This window comes from Odontesthes bonariensis, chromosome 23, assembly GCF_027942865.1.
Source record: "Odontesthes bonariensis isolate fOdoBon6 chromosome 23, fOdoBon6.hap1, whole genome shotgun sequence".
Classification (NCBI taxonomy): Eukaryota; Metazoa; Chordata; class Actinopteri; order Atheriniformes; family Atherinopsidae; genus Odontesthes; species Odontesthes bonariensis.
In genome coordinates, this window is record NC_134528.1 from 8,693,200 (window position 1) to 8,716,177 (window position 22,978).

At 39.3% G+C, this 22,978-nt stretch overlaps 1 protein-coding gene across 5 annotated transcripts; it reads right to left on the reverse strand.

Moving 5' to 3' along the window:
- Window positions 1-3,907: 3,907 nt before the first annotated feature.
- Window positions 3,908-22,266, reverse strand: ndel1a (nudE neurodevelopment protein 1-like 1a). 5 transcript variants are annotated; one of them, XM_075457627.1, is made up of 10 exons: window positions 22,150-22,266; window positions 20,317-20,414; window positions 14,861-15,014; window positions 11,578-11,726; window positions 11,131-11,267; window positions 10,772-10,945; window positions 9,040-9,134; window positions 8,802-8,947; window positions 8,640-8,674; window positions 4,885-4,975 (listed from the first exon to the last, which is right to left on the reverse strand). In XM_075457627.1, the coding sequence occupies exons 2-10, from the start codon at window positions 20,400-20,402 to the stop codon at window positions 4,968-4,970; spliced, it is 984 nt and encodes a 327-aa protein (XP_075313742.1). In that variant the 5' UTR covers window positions 20,403-20,414; window positions 22,150-22,266; the 3' UTR covers window positions 4,885-4,967. The 5 variants fall into 5 exon arrangements, with proteins under 5 accessions (XP_075313739.1, XP_075313738.1, XP_075313742.1 ...); XM_075457626.1 differs by having other exon boundaries at window positions 4,885-4,978; XM_075457625.1 differs by lacking the exon at window positions 4,885-4,975 and adding an exon at window positions 5,015-6,039.
- Between the last annotated feature and the right edge of the window lie 712 nt (window positions 22,267-22,978).

Here is a 22,978-nt window from a genome sequence, read left to right on the forward strand (position 1 = left end):
GCTGAGATACGTCCGTAAAACTCCGCGGCTACACGTCTAGTTCCGGTTTAACTTTATGTGTTTTAAAATAACTCATGAAAACTCAGCAAAGCCCCATTTGTTCATACGGGCAGACAATAGACATTTTGCGGGTGGTTTATGTTTTACTGTAAGATCTTTTTTCGTGGAGGTAATTTGTCTTCATGTAACTTGGAAATTGAAGCCAGCTGAAGTTTGTTTACGATTCATTGTTAAGGGGGAAAGTTATGGTTCCTAGCCTACTTTTAATTGATATTCCTGAATAAACCAAATAGCTAGACCTTTAACATTTTAATGACTGGCTTGTTTGTGAAAAAAAAACATAAACTTTACTGTGCTGCTTCTATCTAGGCTGCTTATGTGTATTCACAATATTTTACATATTTATTGTTTTTTCTACAAACCTTTTTCTCTGAATTAAAATGCATTTAATTGAATCTGAATAATTCTGAAAGCTGACTTTAAACAACATTGTGGTTTTATTTATGACATCTAACATGATTAAATTAATCATAAAACTAAGAGTCGCTCGTTCCCTTTAAATACCGATTCGGAAGCTAACTTCAGTGTTGCACCGGAAGTTGGAAGTAACTGCAGGACCAGGAGGAGGTGTGTTTGAGACCAACGTTACCTCAGCTAAGGGAGAAGGTCAGCTAAAACACTAATGTAAGTTATTTTTCCGGTTTATTTTTCGGCGCGAAGCCACAAAACTGACAACAAGCAGAAATGAAGCAACACCAGCTGTCCACCGCAAAACGCCTCACCAAACCGATTCTGTTCGGGACCCTCATCGTTGGACTCGCCACAGCTTTCTTTAACAGGTGACTTACCTAAAGCTCTGTCACATGTTACGTATGCATCTTTAAAATGTTTAATTTACCCCAGCAAAAACGTCTAAAGATGAGTGTAATTGCTAATATGTTTGTAGAGTTAGTGGACAAGGCATAAAACACTGGGTCTGCAGTATAAACATGACTGTGTCTGTCCAGCATGAAACAGCTTGTTTTATTTAATACATTGAATTAGTTTTAGACATTATTAGAGGAAAACAGCAGTAATTTGATGTCTAGTGTTGTCTTCTGGCTTTAGAGCTGATATGATTGATTGACCGACGTAAATAATTTATTTTCTGTAATTCAGATCAATTCAGTTCAAGAATACAGTCCATTTCAAGCCAATTATAATCCAATTAATTGTAATGTAACCACACTTCCAATCAAGTCAGTTAAAATCAAATTAGTCATTCATTGAAGGGCAATTCAATGGAAAAAAAAAAAAAAACACCTCCCTATTTAACTGGAAGAAACCTCCAGCAGAACAAGAACCAGAACCAGGAAGGGGGGTTGGGAGAATGGGAAAGATGGGACAACAGGCATCATAACACCAGGCCAGGGATTCTGGGACCACATCTAAGCAGAAACGCATCACACAACCTGTTTTTTTTACCACTCTGATCAAATGTTTAGTCATAACGGTTTAATTCTGGTCAAAATCTCTCTGTCTTTTGTCTGCTTTTTGCTTCAGCTTATGTACGTTTGTGTTGGTAGACTTTGAAAAAGTGCTTTTAAAGCATCAGAAAATGGGTCAATATGATTAAAATGCCAGTCTGTGCTGTGTGATTTGGACTTCCTCTGTCGTTTTGTTTGTCCCTCCGTCATGCAGACACAGGTTCTTCGAAGATGTGGGCGAGCTCAGGGCCCAGGAGCGTGCCCGCAATGACGCCAAGAAGCTGGAAATCATGGAGAGGCGGCAGAAGCAGATGGACGAGTTGGCTGAGAAGAAGAAGCAAACGGGGAGCAACTGAACGCGGCAGTCTCACAACCTCACTGCTGCACTGCACAATGCTCCTGCAGCCAACTGTGATGCTGAGCAGGACTACAGATATATCTACAACGGTTGGCTTGTGCAAAGGGAAGTGAGTCGGGTCACAGAAAGGCTTTTGAAAACCTTCTCTTGGGCCGGCTGTCTGTTATGCATTAAAGCAATCGTCATTTGTGTTCAGTAAATACAAGTGAGGACATATGAGCTGGAAACACCTGCTGTGTAAAAAGCCAAATTGTTTGTACTCCCATCAATGCAATGTACGAGTCTTAGGTAAAGATTATTAATCTGTTGATGAGGAGGGAATTTTAACATCATGCACTTACATGTTTGTCCAGCAGGGGGCAGAATTGACCACAACCTGAAGGACTGTGTCGGTGCAAGTTGTAACCTTTGGTGGCTTTTCAAGTACAGACTGTAGAGTTATAGATTATCTTGTGTTTAAATTGGGCAGATAAATCTAATCCTGAACGAGAGCCATTACGCCTGCCTTCTTTTCTCACAGTTTAATGAAGCAGAAAAGATCTTTTAACTCAATCTGTGGTGTTTGATGTGAGTGACTGTGGTTTGAGCCAATGACTGCCTGATATAGCAGCAGTAGTGGAAGAAGTGTTAAAGTACTTTAACTGTTCTTCCAACTGCATGTAAAATCCTCCTTTATAAAGCTTAAGTGTTGTATTAAAGACTGAAATATTGGAACTCAATGCTGTAATTTGTCATGAATGTGCTTTGCTTGTCATATACATGCATGATCTAACTTTTGTTATTTTTTTTTTTTTTTAAATGAAAAGAAACTTAATCTGAAATGTGGAAGCTGTCCGTTTAATGTAGTGGAGTACAGAGTAAATATATAGTAGCACATAATTGAAATATTCATAAGTAAAAGTGCTTTAAACTAGTGTATCCACCACTGCAAAGCAAAAAAAAAAAAAAAGTTTGTTTTTTTTTATTGAAAAGAATCCATCTATTGTCCTCCGCTTATCCAGGGTCAGGTCCTGGAGGCAACAGGTTCAGGCGAGAAACCCAGACATTCCCCCTCCCCAGCGGCACTCTCCACCTAGTGGGGGATTGCGAGATGTTCACAGGCCGGAAGGAATATATAATCTCTTCAGTGAGTTCTGGGTCTGTCCCGAGGCCTCCTCCCACTGAGACATGCCAGGAAAACCTTCAAAGGGAGGTGAGCTGGAGGGATCCGAGCCAGATGCTCGAAACACCTCAGCGGACTCCTTTTGATGTGCAGGAGCATCGACTCTCCTCCGAGCTCTGTCTTACTCCAGTCTTATGTCTAAGGGTGAGCCCAGCCAACATCTGAAGGAAACACACTTCAGCCGCTCGTATCCACGACCTCGTTCTTTGGGTCACTACCCACATCTGTGACCAAATGTGAGGGTTGGAACAAAGATGGAGCGATAAACTGAAAGCTTTGCCTTTCAGAGCAGCGTCCTCATTACTGCTGACGAAGCCCCAATTTTTCTGCCAATCTCTCCTAACAAGAGCCCAAGATACTTAGACTCCTTCGCTTGAGGCAAGGTCTCATCTTGAGATCCTGTCCATAAAAAGCCCAAACAGCATCAGAGGCGAGGAGCAGCCCTTTGTTGAAGCTCGACCTTTGTGCCAAGAATGAGGACACGGCTCCGAATAGCTTTTAGACTTCTTTTTCTTGGTCCTTATTACATTTCACCTCTCATCCAAAAGGCTTCTTCATTTCTAAACTATAAAAAAGAAGTCCAGTGGCCTTTATTTAAGCTCGTAGGAATAAAGTGTTTGGCTAAAATTAAAGATATGTGTAATATAACATAACAGCACTTTTAATAAATAAAACTGAAATGATTAATCATTTGAAGTCATCCTTAAATTAAAACTCCAAAATGTTGTTTATGATTTTAGAACTTTGACAGTCCCAAACTTTTTATGGATAAATTTGGATAAAACAGCAAATATTCGTGTTTGAAAAGCCAAGGAATTGAGTTTTTTTTATCAAAAGGACTCAATTTTCAGAGAATTTTAGCAACAACAATCACAGTATTTGCAGGTATTACATAAAGAAATAAATGACATACTGCAAAAGTAATGGAGCATAATTACATCTTTTATTGATACATGCTATAAAGAAATCTATAATAAATTAAACCCACAAACAGGTGATATTGCACTCGAACGAAAATCCGGGAAAAAAGGAACTTAAAGTTCATATGAAGTCAAAATACTTCACTTTCAGAACTTGAAATGAGTTGTGTTATAAATGGAAAGGAAAGCTGCTTAAAAGAGTTCAGCTACAGAATATAAAGAATGCTGGTTGACAGGTCTGAACACTACGACCGCACCACTTCGCCGGCTGGATGTTAGTTACGATCAATATGACCAATACTGTACACGCCGTGTCACATAATTCAGGAGTAAATTGTGCATTTGAGTCACCACAAAGACGTGTTTTTACACAAGTTTATGACCAAGTGGAAGTTAAATTTAGTAAAGAGTCACAAGTTAACAGTTAAAAGTCAAAATCATTCCAATTATCACCCAAACACCAGAGATAATGTTTCAAACATCCGTCTGTGATGCTCTCACAGATTTTTAGGACATCAAGACTTCATGGAGACACGGGTCATGTGATTAAAAATTATTCAGGACATCTGCACATGTGCAAACCCATTAAATCTGCCTCATTCAGATTTATTGTGAGCAGTTATCTGATGTTATTGCTGAATAAATGTGTATGAAAAGCGTCCTTCCATTTAGAAAAGGCATAATTTCTCAATTTTTTCATCAAAATTTCCATCTAATTGCATAATATTTCCCTTTTCTGATGATATGGTGCACTCAGATAGCACAACAGGAAACACAACTAGAGCCAGTGAGCAAACAGCAGATACAGAAACACATAATATCACACATGGATCCGTCATTACAGTGGATACGAAGCACAAGTGTCGAGTCAGACAGCGTCGGACAACAAGGAGTGGACACAGGAGACGGTACAACAAAGATTTACACTATCGGCCTTTGTGTTCCCTCTGTGCTCCTCTGTTGCTTCGGTTTTCAGGGTCACACGGCGAGGGGAACTAAACCCGTAGAGGAGGCGGCGGGGGGGACGGTGATGACCGTTCGGGTACCAGATTCCAGCCTGTTCATGGTCCTGCTGCAACAAAACCAAACACAGTCACATTAAAACAGAAACTATAAGCAAACATTGACCTTGAAATAACCCCATCACCAGCTACTGGTCACAAGCAAGGATGCAGTCTGCAATTTACAATAAAAGTAAAAGTTTTCAAATTTTTTTGTTTCTAGCTTCTTCAGCGTTTAAAAAGTTAGTATTAGTGGACAGCTTTTCAGAAAACCCTGAGGTTTTAATGGGCGTTTTTTTTTTTTAAAAAGGGTCTGGATGGATTAAATGAAGCCTCTCTGAACCCCAACAGGTACGGAAGCAGTTCACCGCCGGGTCAGGAAAGTAAAAGACGACTCTATTAAATCAAAATGAATCTGCAAGAATCTTCAGAGGATATTCAGATGTTTACTAAAGTTTTCACTGTGGTCAGTCAAATGCAAGTCCAATAGTCGCTTTCTTTAGCACCATTTTTCTTTTCTTTTGTTATTTTCTGTTTTTAGCACAATTTTTAGTCTCCTTCAACTCCTGAAATTGTCTCCTTTTGAGGTGAACTTAATCTCCACAATTTCTAAAGGTTCTGTGTAAAATTATTTTTAAGCCCGGAATATACGTGTATATTCTATATATGTATTCACACTGTTTATGTGTTTATAAAAACTACACATAAGGAGGCTGGAATATGCAGGTGACCCGAGGAGATATCTTTGATTTAAGGACCTTAAAAACCATCCAGAGTCCCTCAGCTGTCGCTAACCATTATTTTCTCCATGTCCATCAATTGGAGCCTTTTGCATGAGGTTAAAAAGCAAGTTTATTATGGATCTGAGGGTTTGTGTCAGCACTGCGTTTGTGCCTCACACACCGTGCATTACTCTACCTGCTGTAACATATTGCTGCCACTTGGGGGCAGCCTCCAATATAGCAACTTCTGCGGTGTAGGCTACGCTTACTTAAACACTTGTAAATCACTGTTTTTCTAACTCTTTGTGATGAAATCTGTCGCTACCTTCAAGCTCAAGGCAACTTTAGGTATTGGCATCTTTATGGGATCTTAGTGTCCACAGGGTACTTTTTCAGAGGGGGTAGGTGTCCTGGAACAGAACAGGTACATTACATTACATTAAAAAAAAACAAAAAAAAACACAAGAACGGATTGGATGAACCATCCATCAGTCGTGAGCAAACCTCAGTACCTCAGCTGGTTGGGTAAAATATAGGTAAAAAATAAACAAGTTGGGAGATGAATATCTATATCAATCAAGAGAAGTCTCAGATTTGTTCTTGGCTCTTCTTTTAGTGAAGAATGGATGAAACTGCAGGAGCTTCTGCAACAACCTCTTCATATGGTGCTGTTGTGTCTTTTGTTCTTCGTAAAACCTTCCTGCAGCTGTCAGTATGAACTGTGGAATAACTGTGCTGCGGCACCAAGTGCAAGCTGTAGTTTAGGACCGGCCAAGATTCACTCTTAGTAGCTGCAGCCAAAAAATGCTGTTTTTGAGAACAAATCACCCAGTAGCAAACCAACGCAAACTGGTTGCAATGCACCTCTTCTCCAGTGTGCTTGTTTGCTGTCATGCATTTAGTGCACCTCCAGTAGTTGGGAAAAACTCTAGGTTTTTTTAACCAACTTTTATCCTTGTTTTTCTCTTCTTTTTAACACAACGTTGCGCAGTAACCACAGGCATTACCTGGTGGTTGCATACCCTTTAGGCAGAGGTGAATCGTCACATTTATGAAGCAGGTCAAAGCTTATTCTTGGATTTCTTTGGTTCTTCTTAAGCTAAGATACCACAACAATCTGTTAAAAAGTATATATGAATACTGTCAGTTATCTCTGCTATACAGCAACATGCTGTATAATTCATATTGATAGATCTTTGTATCTAAAATCCATTTTTTAAAGCAACTTAAGCTGTTAGATCAGTTTTGTTAAATCAAATCTGATCTTTCTCTCTGAAATGCAGGCAGGCAGAGGTTTTCTCTCACTGTAGTTCTCCTCAGACACACTGATGCGGCCACCACAGCACAAAGCCGTGACCTGAGCTCTGCGGGCTCAGTCTGTCCTCATTATCAACCTGCCTCTGTCTCAATCACAGAGGACACGACAGCTGGGCGACACACTTAAAGAGCAATATACTGACTTCCTTCCCAGTTCCTCCATTAAAGCTCCATTTCTCTCAACACAGCCTGACTGGTTCAGCTGGTTTGTTTTGTGGGTTATAGATGGGTGAGTTATGATCAGCATCTCTGGTGTGGTTTAGGTGTGACTCATGTCTCTGGAAGGCACCATACAAAGAAAAATCAAGGATGAGCCTTTTTTATCCTTTACTGAAGTGTAAATAAAAGCAAAATGTCCCAAATAATCTGACCAAACGCTCAACGTACAGCTCAGGACATTCAGGCTCTCAGTTTTATATACAGATCAGATGTCACTGATGTGAACCACTGTTGCTATAAATAACAACTCCCTGCACTCAAGGACATGGACAACGCCCTTGTGGTGTAAGCAGAGTCGGCCTCTTTAGTCTCTTTATCTCCTTACCTCTGCCTGAACCCACAATCAGCACAACACAATAACTACTGTCAACAGAGCACCAGACAGTGAAAGGAAAAACACAGTAAAAGATAACCAAACGTTATCATACTTACAAGAACTATGTGTGTATCCAAAGCCTGATATCTTTTTTGCTCTGTGCCACTTTTTTTCATTTTTATGTAATAAGACACAAGTGACATTTGTTGGTTCTGACACGGTCCCCACATACAGCAGCCTTCCACCTTTAGATATTCACTAAGCACACAGCCTGTGCATTAATCTGCCTATGAAGGAAGCCTGATGGATGACATTTTAATCTTGATTTTTTTTTTAATTATTTCCTGGTACATAAAACCCTTTAACTGATAAGTTTGTTCAGAGCTCGAGCCCTGAAATGCAGGGGTTGGTTTCAAACTATTTCACTTGTGACATATCTTCTATAATACTAAATAAACCCCATACAGACAGCAAGTCCCGGGAAATAATTCATTCTCTGCGTTTCTCACAAATTTAACTCATCATTCAACATATTTTCCATAAGGAAACTGTATTACAACAGCCCAACTAATGAGCTGTCACATCTTGCTCTCCTCATGACTTTAATATTTTCATTATATTTGTTCTACAGCAGGAAAGTGTTGGTAAAAACACGTCTCGGTGTCTTCATCATCTCCATTTCCTCCTCCAATGGAAAAAAAACATTGAGGCACAAGAAACATGGTTATTAAATTACAGGAAGAGTGTGAGTGTGATGAAAACCAGTATGAAAATGTAGCATTTCTTTTGAATTCACCTAATTTTCCCAAATAAAACCAGTCCTAAGAAAGATCCTTAACTTGCCTGAAGATTTGATTCCTTTACGTGGCTGCTGACAATAAAGCCTCAACTTCATCGTCGAGACACAAAAAGAGACAGTCAAATCTAACGTTGTTAATACATTAAAGGTTATAACTCTTCGAGATAAGCATCTACTAGGTCAGCTTTGACTTTAGAGAAAAATCCAGCACCATGACACCCCCGCCACCAATGATCAGCTTGTTATGTAGCCCAAAGTTATGGTTATTTCTACGAGGTACAAGAAGAGGCATTTTAGAAATCTGTAGCAGCTTGCATGCACCCCGACACACTATCTACAGGCAAAGGAGCTGCGATTACCCAGAATTAACGCCGGGAACGTGACCACCTCAGTCCTGCTGGGACAAAATGCACACATCTCAGTTTTTGAAAGCTTTTCAGTCACCGCAACAACAACAACACGACCGTTCATGTGCACCTTTCAAGGTCACTACATCACTGGTGTGTGAAGGTTGCACTCACGCTTTGTCAAAGTAGGACGTGTGGAGCGCCTGCGCGTAGTTGGCCGTGTTTGCATTCAGCACGTTGCTGTTGTCGAGAGCGTACGCCTTCCTGGCTTTCTGGTCCTTGGCGAAGTTCCTGCAGGCAGCGAGCTTTGACTCCAGAGCCTGTGCGGAGACAAGCGACCCGAGAGATGACGAGGGAAGATGACGACAAATGGGAGACATAACAGCTGGAAGAGAAAGAAGGAATAACTCACCCCAACCTTCCGGAGTAAATCACTGACGATGTTTAGGGCTGATATTCTGGCGGAGGGAGTCAGCGGCGAGTTGCTTCCATAGCTGTTAGATAGCACTGACAGTGAAAGGTAAAAAATAAAGATTTAGATTCAAAGATTCAGTTTCATTACATCCAAAGCTGTGTCCAAAATAGTTCCCATGTTCATTCATTTTACCTGTGTCAAATAAAGCCCCAGAATCTTTGCTCACCAAATGTACCAAGTCTTCAGAGTCATTATATTTCTGTTTTATATTCTCTATTTTTATTCTATTCTATTTGCTTATTCTCTACTTTTATTCTATTCTATTTGCTTGTTTTTCCTTTAATTGTTTACATACCTTGTATACTGTACGCTGTTGCAACACAATAATTTCCCAAATTGGGATGAATAAAGTACATATCTATCTTATAAAATCTGAGACGATGCAGCAGGAGACTGTTTGTAGAAAACATATTAATATGTCTCAAACCAGGACTAAAACACTTCCAATACCACATAAAAAATTAATACAGAGTGTTTCTGGTCACAGCATTTCATTACAAATGCTATTGATTATACAGCAGTTTGTCCACTTTTTGTAATTGATTGTCTTGTAAATTGAATATACGACAAGAATGAAACTGATGTTTTCCCCCATCTCAATCAGTCATGACAACACATTTTTAAAAAGGTTCTTACAGATCTATTAGAAATCATGAATAAAACCTTGTTGATGACAGTTTTCAGATTATTAATTCCAACCTTCCACAATAGATGTATTTATAAATATTATTTTTTAAAAAAACAGGACCTAAATTTTAGAGAAAACTTTAATTTAATCTTTAATTTTATTTCATTATTGTATAAATGTAGTTGTTTTTGGTTTAGTTGTTGAGTTTTATCTTTCATTATTCATTTTATGTGCATTTGTTCTGTTTCATTATTGTTTTTATCTAAAATTTTGTACCTCATAGGTGCAAAACATGTGCAAAACCAGTACGATAAAGCAACTTCAACATGGCCAGGCTTTCCTTGTGTTGGCAGGCTCAACAAAACCTAAATGTCCAGCCAGGCATGAGAGGTACTATAGGGGTGACTATGATCTTTTTCTCATCAGCCAGGCTTTGTTAGTGCACTCTCATAAAAAGTGGCATTTTACACATCATTTGTGGCTCCTTATTTACTTTAAAACACGGATACTTCTACATGGCAGCATGAAAAATGTTGTTTTAGTCTGATTTATCTGTCTGTTATGTCATCAGGAAAGCAATCAGTGGAAGGACAGCGCTTTTTAATGGAGGATTCAATCAGAAACCGAACATAAAACTGCTCTGCAGCACCTTCGGTACAAAGAAAACTTTCATTTCAGGCTCAACATTCCTCACTAAGCTTCTAATCTTGGTTTGTGCACATCCCTCAGGGCCACCGCAAAAATCTATTTAAATCCTTTGATTCTTAAACTTTCACGAAGATTTCATTATTAAATCAGAGCCACACCTTAGCAAAGCACGATTGGACATTTTCTCCTTCTAAAGAGAACATTTTACTTCCTTAAAGGAGCAACAGAGGAGTTCAGCACACCATGGAGCCAATATGCAGCTTGTTCATCACAGGTAGAAATGTCTTCACATGAAAATAAAGACATCAGAGGGCACAACATTTCTAATGAAGAACAGCTCAAGTTTGCTTGTCTGAACTTGCATGATAAGCTGACAAGACGAGCTGCTGCTACCTGTCGGGTTGGTGAAGGCGTTGTCCAGACCTTTGCTCAGCGGGGTAGCCGGGAGAGAGAGCGATGGCTGCACAGCGGAGTCCATCTTCACATTGTCCTGTGTGGGAGAACTCGGAGCAGACATCCTGGTTACGTCTGTCTGCCTCTCACGCACAGCCAGCTCCTGCCGCAAGTCTTAGAAATAAATGAATAAAAGGAATAAATAAAGATATCAGCTGAAGACACAATATCAAGCAAAAATCTGTGGGAAAGCAAATATTTGAACGGTCACAGCTGGTCAAAGAGATAGTGCTATTTGTTAATGAGTAAGAGCTGTGACTGACAGCGTGGTTCATTAGTGGAATTTAGTCAATAATCACCTCTGGCTTCATCCTTTAATCTCTGCACAGAAACCAGGAGGGACTCCTTTTCATCCAGTTCGCTCTCCAGGAAGGCATTCCTCTCGATGGCCTGGTTCAGACGCTGCTCGAAGTTCTCAAGAGACACGATGGTGGCTCTGAGGAAACCACATTTCATTAATTCTGTTAAAGTATCATCAAAAGGCAAGAACTACATGCTAACTAATTATCATTCCGATGCTTTTACTCCGCTCGATAAGAGATCAATATTTCAGGCTTGTGCAATCGCAGCATTGATCTAAGTCAAACTAAAGCCAGCAGTCAAGGGAGTTCACAGCGTTTTCTCACTGTAATGGTTTAAAAAAATGCATCTTTGGTAAATTCTCAGACAGACTGAGTTGCAGTTGGGATGTGGCTGAAAAGCATCTTTACATCTTTTTAGTGACGTAAAGAGTAAAGTGGACACACCTTTTGGCTCTCTCCAAGTCATCGTTGGACTGTTCGAGCTCTCTGACGTATTTGTGGAGCTGCTCCTTGATGCTGCGGGTTTGGCCGAGGTCGTCCTCCAACATGGAGACCTGCTTGTAGCTCTGAGAGTACTGCTGCTCCAGCTTCTCCTGACGAAGAGGAACAGAAAAAACGTGAAGTCGGAGACACACATTGCTCTACATTTGACATGCATTCAACCAGTAAACACGCCATCCATTTTTCAGAGCTTCCCTCATTTTGCTTCTCCATTAAGGCAGCGGATGTAAAGTGTGACCCATATATCCACAAGCTCAGAGACAATAAGCTCAATAAAAACCACAAGTCTGTCTGCGTGTCTGACCTATATCTGCTGTTGAATTGATGCCCGGTCGAACTGAAATCAGCAACACAAAAGACCAGGCAACCTCCTGTTTCCGCTCCATGCCTCATTCACACATGCTATTAATAGCACAGAGAAAAATCTGATGTTTTTGATTTATACATGTTCTAGTCCTTTCCAAAAATGCTGACGTGCCGAATTGTTCTTACATCATGAGCTCTTTAAAGCTGCTTAATTACTAAAGTGCGTACAGTAATGCCATATTTCGAAAAGGGTTTCTTTATTAGGAAGCGTTTTAAAAATGTCAACTCACTCTCCCCTCCAGCTTGCTGGATATTTATGCTTTGTCAAGACCCCTTTGAGTCATATTTCAATTGGCGAGTAGCTCTTACGTTTAATTTTTCCCAATGTGAAGGGCAGCAAGTGTCCGAAAAGATTGTTTTCAAACGTTTTCTGCCACTGATGTCATTGTCACGGTAACCAGAAAATACAGAAGCTCGTTAAAGAGGAAAGACGGGTTCCATCTAACATATTAGTAACGTTGTTAAAGTGTGCCCCTCAAACTTAACAAATAGTTTAATTGCCTAAACCTAAACAGGCTCTGAAAATTACAAATTCATGACAAAAGTAACATTTCTGTAGAAGCCAAAGTATTCAAATGTGCCACCTCATGAGCCCAGAGAGCATCTTTCAATAAATACATTTAAAGAAAACAACCATTGCTACCGGTAAAAACGTGATCTGAACGAGGGTTTTCAACTATTTGCAAACATCGATTTAATCAATATTCTGTGGATTTACAGAAGGGAAAAAATATTAGAATTCAACTTGCGATCTTTCTATTATTAACCCTTTTTGACCTTTTGAGCTTGACAGCCAAATAAGTCAAAAGGGATATTTTGCCTTCTGAGTAGCAGAAAGTTCAGCACATTGTAGTTTATGGATTCAGCTTTATTGTGCCACAGTTCTCAGTTTTCCTTATGTTTCTGTTTCAGATGACCTTCCTTACTTATTTTTTTTGTGAAGCTGAAATTCCCTGTGGACTAGTTTCACTTCGGCTTTAAGTTCTCACTTGATCAGTAGATTTCCTGGACCTGTGGTGAGTTGGATGACTCATTCATTATTTAAGCTCTTAAGTTCCCTTTGTTATCTGACAGTTCTCTGTCATCACTGTTTTATTAAGTGTCAAGCTGCATGTCAAGTCTGTTTTTTTCCCTGTTCAGCTGAGATTTCCTGGTTTATAGACGGCCTGACTCAGCAACACCTTTTGATTCCTTTTGAGGTTAAATCTCAGAGAGAATCGATGTTTTTCAGTGGCTGCTCCGAATCTGTGCATCAGTTTACCCTTCAACATACACACTGCTCAGATCGCACAGATACTTAAGTCAATGCTAAAGTTTTTGTCTTTATCTTCTTTTACTTGTATTTTTTTGTTGTTTTATTGTATTACCTTGTTGTTGGCTGTAAACTTTTGTTGTTTTTAAATGTGCTGTGCAAATAAACTTGTCCTCGATTCCAGTAAGAAATAAAGTTTTGTCTGCTCCTCAACCTCCTGCATCCTCCAGTGAGGTGCATCTGGGTCCTCACCTTCCTTCCATGACACAAAACGTTGACATATCTCTTACAATTTATTGGATAGATTAAATGCATTGAAATGTTTGTTTTAGTGTAGATTTCAGCTTATTAATCGGTGCTACAACATACAGTTTTGAACTGGAAACTAAATCCTTATTGGTGCTCATTAGGATGCATCAATATGTGATGAATTAGGAGAGAGAATGTGTTGGAAACATTGTCTTCTTTGGTAGTTCTATGCTATGAAGAACAGCAGCAACATGTTTCCATAAAGCCAGCAGAACGCTCCATGTGAGGGGTTCACTGCTCGTCTGGAAAAATAAAACCTGTCAGACACCTTGGCACGAGCATCTCATCCCTGCCGGTGGCTCAAGTCACCCGGGTAGGAAATGTGCCATTTGCCTTTTGGTAATTATGGAGCGAGAATGAGAACGAGACCTAGTCTAATGAATTATTAATGAGATTCATATATGTCAGCTGCATCAGTGTACAACCAGAATGGTACAGAGCAGGTGGTGAGATTAGGAAAGTGGAGGCTCAGTGAGATTTCCATTTGCACTTGGATTTGTATATTATTCCATCCCAAGGAATACACTCCATACTGAGGCCAGTGAACCTCATTTAAACTGCCTCAGTTTAAAACAGGCTAAAGAAAAAAAGACAATGTTGCTCTCCCACTGAGCAGCTAATGAACCTTTCCTCTGATTTGAATTTCAGCGTGACCTTTTGCATGTAACCACGAAGGCAAAGCAGCCGCTGAGGAGGAACTTCACTTCTCCCGGTCCAAAGAGACTGGAAGCACGATGTAGGATGGCTACGTAAAGACGCGCTGTATTTGCTTAGCATGACCCTGTATTGCTAATATAATTGACAGTAACATAATGCTGACCTCGTCATAAATGCACTTTAACAGAGAAAGAGTCACAATCACGACTAAGATCATTTAAAAACAAACAAAAAAAGATTTACATATAGTCATCGCTGAGGGAGAAAATGCTGCCGCCAGAGTTCTGATGAGAACTAACAGGAGAGGTCATATTTCTCCAGTTTTAGCTTCTCTTCACTGGCTCCGTGTTAAATTCAGAATAGAATTTAAAATTCTTCTCCTCACATATGAAGCCCTTAATGGCCGAGGTCCATCATATCTTTAAAAACTCATAGCTGGATCATTAACTAACAGCATATACTAACCTATACTATACCATTACTTTAGTTTCCAAATGTTCTTATCAGGATAATGTTGTTATTGTGAACTCTTCTGGCGATTATGTGTGGAATTAAAAATGTGACACAGTAAAAGCTCTGAAGGCAGAGCAAGATGATAAGAACCTTTTCTTTTCCTTTGCGTTTACACCAAACTGCTGTTACCTTTAGCGCTCCAACGTCATTCTTGAGTCTTTGGTTCTCAGAGTGAAGGTCTTTGATGCGATGCTCCGCCTGGCACAGCTGAGCTTCCAGCTCAGCCTCCAGCTCCCTGCTGCCCTCCTGAAACTCCTGCAACTCCTCCCGAGCCTCCTCGCAGCTGCAGGCAGATAGAAGAGAAGTCATTAGGCAACAAGTCAGGACGGAAAGAAGTCAACATGCAAGCCTGGGAGACATGGCACGTGGCTGGATTCATCATCTCTGAAAGCATTTTACTTTTTCTTTTTTATTATGGGCACAAGAGCTCTGACCTAGATTCAATTCCCTACAGTCAACGACATTTTGAGTCACCTAGTCTGCAAAGTGGGTGGTTTGAAGGATTTCACTGTCAAATATCATTTACACACATTCTTCTTATTGTCAATTTATGAACAAAGATTTTCAGGCCGACCATCACTTTAACATTTGGAAAATTAACCTAATTAAACTGACCCAAATGAGCATTTACAAAACAAAAATATAAAACATGTGGTTGGATAAAAACTGGAGATGAAGTTTACAATATCACTAAGAAGTCTGTTTGCAGACTGCACAAGAGGAAGAGGCTGGTGAGATGTTTAGTCGTGCTGAGAAGATGGGGACAGGTGAACTGGTGGTTCACTGTCAATTCGGGCAAATTTCGTCCTCTTTTTAACCACCGAAGACACGTTTACCATATTACCGTGTCCCAAAACGCAATAATTATTGAGGTAATTAATTCAGTTGCAGTTTTCAAGACAGAAGTGTGCAGCAAAGTTGTTTTTTTAAAAGCTATTTTGCTCCATTTGTTAAAGTCCACACAACATAGCGCTACATTTTATGAAACTGAAACATTTCAGTACATTTTAATGGGAGGAGACTGATGCAAAAGTAGAGACTGTTGTAATTTGTACACATGCTTAGCGACACTTAAGGCCAATTGGGTCCCTTGCTTTTCAGATTAATCTGTATAATATAGTGTTTAATTCTCAGTATTGTTACTGAGTAGCTTTGAGCTGAATAAATATAGTTATTGATACAACAGAGTGGGTTCAAGACCTGCAACTAATGCTTTGCCCGCCCAACTACTAAGCAGAACTGGAAGAGGAGCAAGTCCTCTTTCTCTTAGCTTTTCTAGGAGAAAGAGGGCTAGACACTATATTCTCGTGAGAGATCATGGGATTGATTCTCCCTAAAGGAATGTTTTCTATTAGAAATGGTGAATGGATGTAACCTTTAAAAAGATGTGACTTGAAGGGCTTATAAGCTGAAATCTTGCAGTTTGCTGATCACTGCTGTTGAAATTAGCATTAAAAAGTAGGCCAAACTACTACATTGGACTACATTTGTGCCCTTTTAGCATTTTATACCAGAGAATGAAATGTTAGGGGTAACCACTGTTCACCATGTCTCAGTATATATTCTATCATTTGTTTTAGTAAGACGAGCGCACGGTTTATGTATACGCGCGCACGCTTTATTTAGACGAGCGCACGATTTAATAAAGCGAGGGCACACTTTGAAAAGTGAGAGAACGCTTTCTTGAAACCCCTTGAAAAAGATATTGTTTGATCTCCACCGGGCTCCGTAGTTTTTGCAAGAGGAAATGTGCAATCTTTGCCATCTTTAGACCTGAATGCGTATGACATGTCCCATAGTTTTTCTCATATTTGACCTTAAATTAGAGAAACAATAAAACATGGACGAAGGCTCACAGTCAACGTTTTCTGGCCCTCGGGAAATTTCAGAGCATCTAGTGAAATTTACTTTTATGCATCACAAAATGGATTTACCAAGGAACAAATCTAACATTCAAAACATATCATAGACCATGGGATCACCACTAAGTGCTGATTATGTCTGCTCAAATGATTGTAGACAGACCCACAGACGGTCTCGCACACAGACCCAGCTGTCTAAAAATGGCATCATGTGAGCTGAAGTGCCGGAGGTGGCACAGAGCCAGGAAATCCATTTGTGCTCAGGCACTGTGGTAATGTTCAGCCAGGCCGGGCTTTCAACTGGTCTCACTTTGAAAAAGTTGGCTCAAATTTGCACACCGGTGGGTCCACTTCATAGCTGTTACCCTGCATTCAAACCACTCCAGTCAATACAACTGGAAAATGCTAGAATCTCACTGATGTTCCTGCTTATTTACCACAAGATAAGCGTGTGAGTGAAGGGGTGAATGTGGCATGTAGCGTAAAAGCACTGAGTGGTCTGCTACACTAGAAAAGCGCCATACAAGTACTGTCCATCTATTATTCTGCACACTTTTAAAGCCCAACATTGAACAAGTACTTTCAATGCATAACAATAGTACAGTAGACAAAAGTTAAAAAAGAAAAACACTGGTAGTCAAAGGATGAACATTAAAAAGGAGCAAAAAAAACAACATTAACAAGACTGGACTCAAAGATGAGCTCTTTAGTAGGAAACCTGCAGTCTTTCGTCCCTCTTATAATTCGACCTCCTTACATGCTTTGTCTATGTAAGGAGCACCATAGCATTACGCTTTATTGTTGCTGTTTACCTGTGTGCAACAGAAAGTGAGCTTGTGCATTGAAAACGTTTAATGTAAGAGAATGTAAACACGTATGTGCTGTCGAAATAAACTATTTTTGTGCTGATAGTATGTAAAGGAAAGAAAAATACCACTAAAATGGAATCTCTACATTTAATCTAAACCCAAAACAGCAGATTCTATCAGCAACCAGGAGCTAGAAAAACTACCACAGACACATAATTGACCTTTCTCTTCTTTTGAGGTGACAAAATAAACTTATTAGTGCACACTTATGCATCTGAAAGGGCAGCATTGGCATTAATTTGGAGTCACATATCTACCTGGACGCTCTTTCAGCTCTTTCTGATCAAATCCTGAGAAAAAATATCTGGATTTTTAGCTGCTAATGCGCCAACTTCATTACTGGGTAGCTGCTAACCTCATTTATTATATTTAGTGATTAACAAGTAGCATACAACTAAAAACAGCAACCTGTTTTGAGAAAAGATTGTAACAGCAGCAAAAAAAAGCAAATCTGGGGCCCGAAAAGAAAACCATGAACTCACCGGTGTCGACAATTGAGGCAAAATGTGAGGCTGAAGATTAATTTTCCTTCAGTCTCTCTTTACAAACCATACCATTTACATGAAATACAGTAATCAAGCATCTTTTTTTTCAACTGCTGTTTTTTGAGGTTATGAACAATTTACAAGCCAACATTATGCAACAAAAGGTGTCACTCGATCTGGTTGATTATCATTATAGAAGAAAACGTACATCAGATTTACCACAAACACTATCCTGCCTCTGTTCTGAAGGAAGTTCCTCGTCTCTAGAGATTCTTACATAACTGGGCGGAGGCCTGAGCTTCCTCTTGCACCAGGTGTTTAGAGCTAAACAAAGTATTATCACATAATCAAGTTACGTGTTACAGTATAAGATTTCAGCTAACTTTGGATCACAACTGACAGTGAGAACCATTACGTAAATCCACTCAAAGATGTGAGGACAAAGAGCAGACAAGCCTTTTATGCTTGATGCGACACATGAGCTGTCAATTTGGGGGAGAAGAGAGAAGCTTTCACTGCCTGTCTCACAGAGGAGCGTCACCAGATATGCCCAACACTGCTTTTTAATTGAAAACACAGGAATGGGTGTCAGGACTCACAAGACAGCAGATGAAGCATTCCTATAGTGAGTCGTCACAGGCCACAGAGACAAAGAACCAAGAACCTGTAGAGTTGTTATCAGATCCTGTTGTTCAAATGTACCAAAAGGATGTCTTGATTCAGAATTACAAAACTAGAAGCTGCTTTTTGTTCAGGAGAGTAGTGTTGTTTGGATCTTTTTGTGCAAAAAAAATCAACTGAGTTAATAAGGAAAGAAAAGGAAAGTGAAGCTTATCATACAATTAGATTTGCTTCCTTATTAAATCAAAAAGATAAAGTTCAAACAATAGACCTCTGGTTTGCAATGATGGAAAAAGATGGAGTTGACAGTATGTTGCACCTACTACTGCAGATGGACATCTGGAAGAAAAATGGGCAAAATTAACTCAAGATAGTGACAAATGAGACTGAATTTCAGTCAAAGGGGCTTAACTTTCCAAGAAAGTTTTTGTCCCAGCATGGCGTCCTGAAATCTCAACAAAGATCTCAGTAAAAGAAGAAGGAGTACCTTCACTGAAGTGTATATAAGAATCAGAAAATATTCATCAGAGATCGAGCAAGAGTTTTTAATAATTATTTCTATCTTACCATGACGGTGTTCTATAGTATCTTTGTAAAATGGGAGCTTTTTACAACTGATCATCTCTGTTTTGCAGGAGAAACTTTGGTCCTACATTCATGTGGATGTTGCATTGACAGGAGCCTCCCACCTGCACAATATTGTGGACTAATCAACTCCCACTCTGCAGCATCACCACACCACAAAACATGCTCAATAACAACTCCAAGAGAATTACAAAGAGCTCAAAACTCCAGTCTGATCCCGCCCCCTCAACCCACAGAACTGTCAGGATCTACCGCTAACAATGAGATGGTCACGTTCCCATATCCCGACTGGTCAGTGATGTTGTGGTTGATAAGGTTTTAATGTTATGGCTGATCGGTGTACAGCAGTGTCTCCCAATCTTAGTAATCTGTACACACTGCCCTGCATGTTACAGATGTTTCACTGTTCCAACACACCGGATTCAAAGGGCTGCCTCATCAGCTTGTCATCACGTTCTGCAGAAGCCTGTGAATGACCCATTAACTTGAGCCAGTTTAGGTGAGTTTGACATGAACAACTTACACATTAAGCTGGAAAAACAGCTTCTTCATGGAGCTGCTCTGTTCCCAGGAGCAATGTTACAATGAAACAAGGGAGGGGACATACTATTGTCTAAATGTCATTGTACTGCAAACTGTAGCATTGTAATTTAATTCTAAGGGGACTAGATCACAGCCAAAGACTGAGAGCACACAAAACTATGTGACAATATAGGGTTTGAGGATAAAAACATGGCAAGATCTAAACATTATCTTCTTATGCCTCACATATATAGTACTTTAAACTATAAATGCAGTTTTGAATGAGAATACCCTTCAAAGTTTTAAAGTACAGCTGGATATTATGTGTCTATTTTATTCTTTATTCCCACAATGTAAAGCTATTATTTATCCAGAAAAAGAGCTGGTGAATTTGACATTTAAGCTTCCCTCTCACACAAAAAGTCTCACAACAGAAGATGTATAATAGAATTACAATGGTAGCCCCTTTGCCACAAAAAGCCCATCATAGTAGGAAAAACATCTGGGGTATTTCTTCATCTGGTGGGACATTATTATATTTGTTGGTTTTTTTTTAACAACAAGTAAAAATTTCGAACAAAAGCTTTAAGTTTTAGTTCAACAGAACAAGGAAGCATCCACACTGTGTTTTAGCTACATACCCTGTCTTGTATTTGAGAGAAAGAGCCTTCCAAAAATCAATTTCCTCGTCCTTGGAGGAGAACTTCGGTGTCATATCCATTTCCATGGCAATAAAAATCTACAGGAGGGAAATAAGAAACAGAAATGATTACATCAAGACAAAAACAACGGTAGGAGTCAAGTTTATTAGACTGAGTGATTGATTACTAATATATTCAAGTGCATAATAAAAGAAGAAAACCTTTTACTGGTAATAGACCTGGCATGACATGGCATCGAACATCTACAGATGCAGGATAAAGTGAGAACTGGACTTACAAATTAATAACTTAAACCACAGCTGGGTATAAATCATCAAGAACGCTCCCTGTAGACTCCTAATGAGAGGCTGCACAGCATAGCATCAGAGCAGTCAAGAATCTTTGTCTTTTTCTAGGGAAGTCTCAGGAACAGCTGCTCTCACACACAAAACAAGAGTCCCAGTTTGATTAATGACTTTACAGACCAAGAAATATGCCCAAGTCTGACCTAAATACAAGCCCACTGGCATTACAACACTGTACATGTGTGAGAATGCAGCACTAGCTATTTTTCAAAACATTAATCAGGCCACATGCTAGAACTGAACCAAAGAGAAAAAGGACTAACAACGGGCCTAATTCATCACACAAGACTATTTGTGAACAGGAGCAGGTTGTACAATAGGCTACAGAAGCTCAGATCCAGCAACTCAACTCTTCTAAACATTCGGTACACACATTGCTGAACAATATTTTTTTGTTTTCATGGGTATTGTTATTAAAAGAGGGTTGCCCTCACTTTCTTTTCCCCTTGGAGCTTCATGCTAAAGTAGTAAACCCAACATGAAGGCAATAAAAATCTAAATTCTGAGTCTTAAATCAGTTAATACCATCACTGAACTAAGATGAATGTTAAAGTGTCAAGATGACCAGGTTTAATTTCAACTCATCCACAAAACAAAACACAAAACAAGGGGGTGGTTTGTTCTGTGCAGCATGAACACTGGTATTAAAGAGGTGAACAACCAGCGCAACTTTTCACATTGAAACAAGAATCTGCCTGGCAACACATGATCAAATAAAATAACCATGATCAATATTGCTGGTGAGGAAAAAAGGGGCAAAATTACATGTTTCAACCACCAAACCAGGCAAAATACCAAATGTACCCAGCAGACCACTCAATTAGAAATGTTAACAACTTGCTGTCCTGCACTTTGACTTTTATAATATGCATAACAATACGACCAGCAAAGATTAAGCTTCAAATGACATCTACCCTCCCAGAGTCTGGAGGGGAAATTCAATTACAGTTAAGAAAAGAGTGAAACAGAGGCCATTCTGACATTATCACACAGTGGAGATAAAGGCTTCCTAAATTCATTTGATTATTTACTAAATATATTATATGCATAATAGATTAGTTAACACATACAGCAGGTTTGGATTAAAGACATATTAGGAGATCAGAAGACTACATTGTATATTTTTCCCCATTTAATTGAACTGATAACCCTGTTAAGCACTGATCTTATAGGAAATAAATAATATAAATAACCATCTCAAAAAGAAATCTAAGAATACGTTATATACGGAAAAAAACGACATTAACACCGCAAATGTTGAATTTGGATGAAAATTCTAACACAAAACCAGACCAAAATTAGCGAGTGAAAAAAAAAACAGATGATGCTGAACTCAGCTGTCAAAATTGGGTGTGCAAACAAGCCGAGCAGACGCTCAGCCAGTGGTCACACATGCCGTTTCCAGCGTTTTATTTAGGCTGATTTTACATCCAAAATAAAGGACAATAACCACAAAATGCAGCTGTACCTGATCATCGCCTCCAACAGTGATGTTTATCAGTCCATCGTGCTCGATCGCTGTTCTGGGCTGCTGAGGCCGACCGTCCTCTGCTGTCTGATGATCTCTGCTCGGCTGAGCTCGGCAGGTATTTAAAGGAAAATACACCCTGAATCTGAAAATGCATTTAACAGCCGAATCTCAAAACTGACGCCTTATAAGTGGAGTAATGTTGGAGCATCGAGACAGCGGGGAAAAACATATTTCTACTGGCAAAGACATAACGTTATGTGTGATTTTTTTTTTTTTTTAATAAATAAATACATGGTTAGTGTTTGTGGTGCGGCTGGAAAAAAAAACGAGAGAGGTGACAAAATGAAACACTAAAACAATATAAAGCAGAAGGAAATATTTATCCATGACTGTTGATCATTCGGATATAGTGGCAATAAAACAACATAGTGAGCAAAATAAACCAAAAAAGTCTTCTTTAGGGTGGATTTGTTGTTTCTCGTGGGTTTCAATGCTGCGCACTTTCTGCGCAAAACACGCAGTTTTTGTTAAATGAGCACCACCTGCCGGCAAAAAAAGGAGAGCAGAGTGTGTTTGACTGGTGTATTCAGCGCTTCTTCTTATTAAAAATAACTATAATAACAATAATAATCATATGTTTTAATGACCTGCTTTACTGAGAAGCAGATGTTAAACGTTATCCTGTAACAAATTGGATCCAATATAGATGGGAGATACTACCTATTAATAATATAACTATTAATAATGATAATGATAGTAAAATCAAAACAGTCTGCCAAGGGACAACACATAATAAATACAAATAAGAAAGTGGAGCTTTTATGTA

Coding starts and splice junctions, on each gene's coding strand:
- ndel1a (XM_075457623.1), bottom strand. CDS start 20,402: ATGGAAATGGATATGACACCGAAGTTCTCCTCCAAGGACGAGGAAATT. Junction 15,015..20,316: donor TCTCTCAAATACAAGACAGG/GTATGTAGCTAA, acceptor ATCTGCCTGCAG/CTGCGAGGAGGCTCGGGAGG. Junction 11,727..14,860: donor ATGACGTTGGAGCGCTAAAG/GTAACAGCAGTT, acceptor CCTCTTCGTCAG/GAGAAGCTGGAGCAGCAGTA.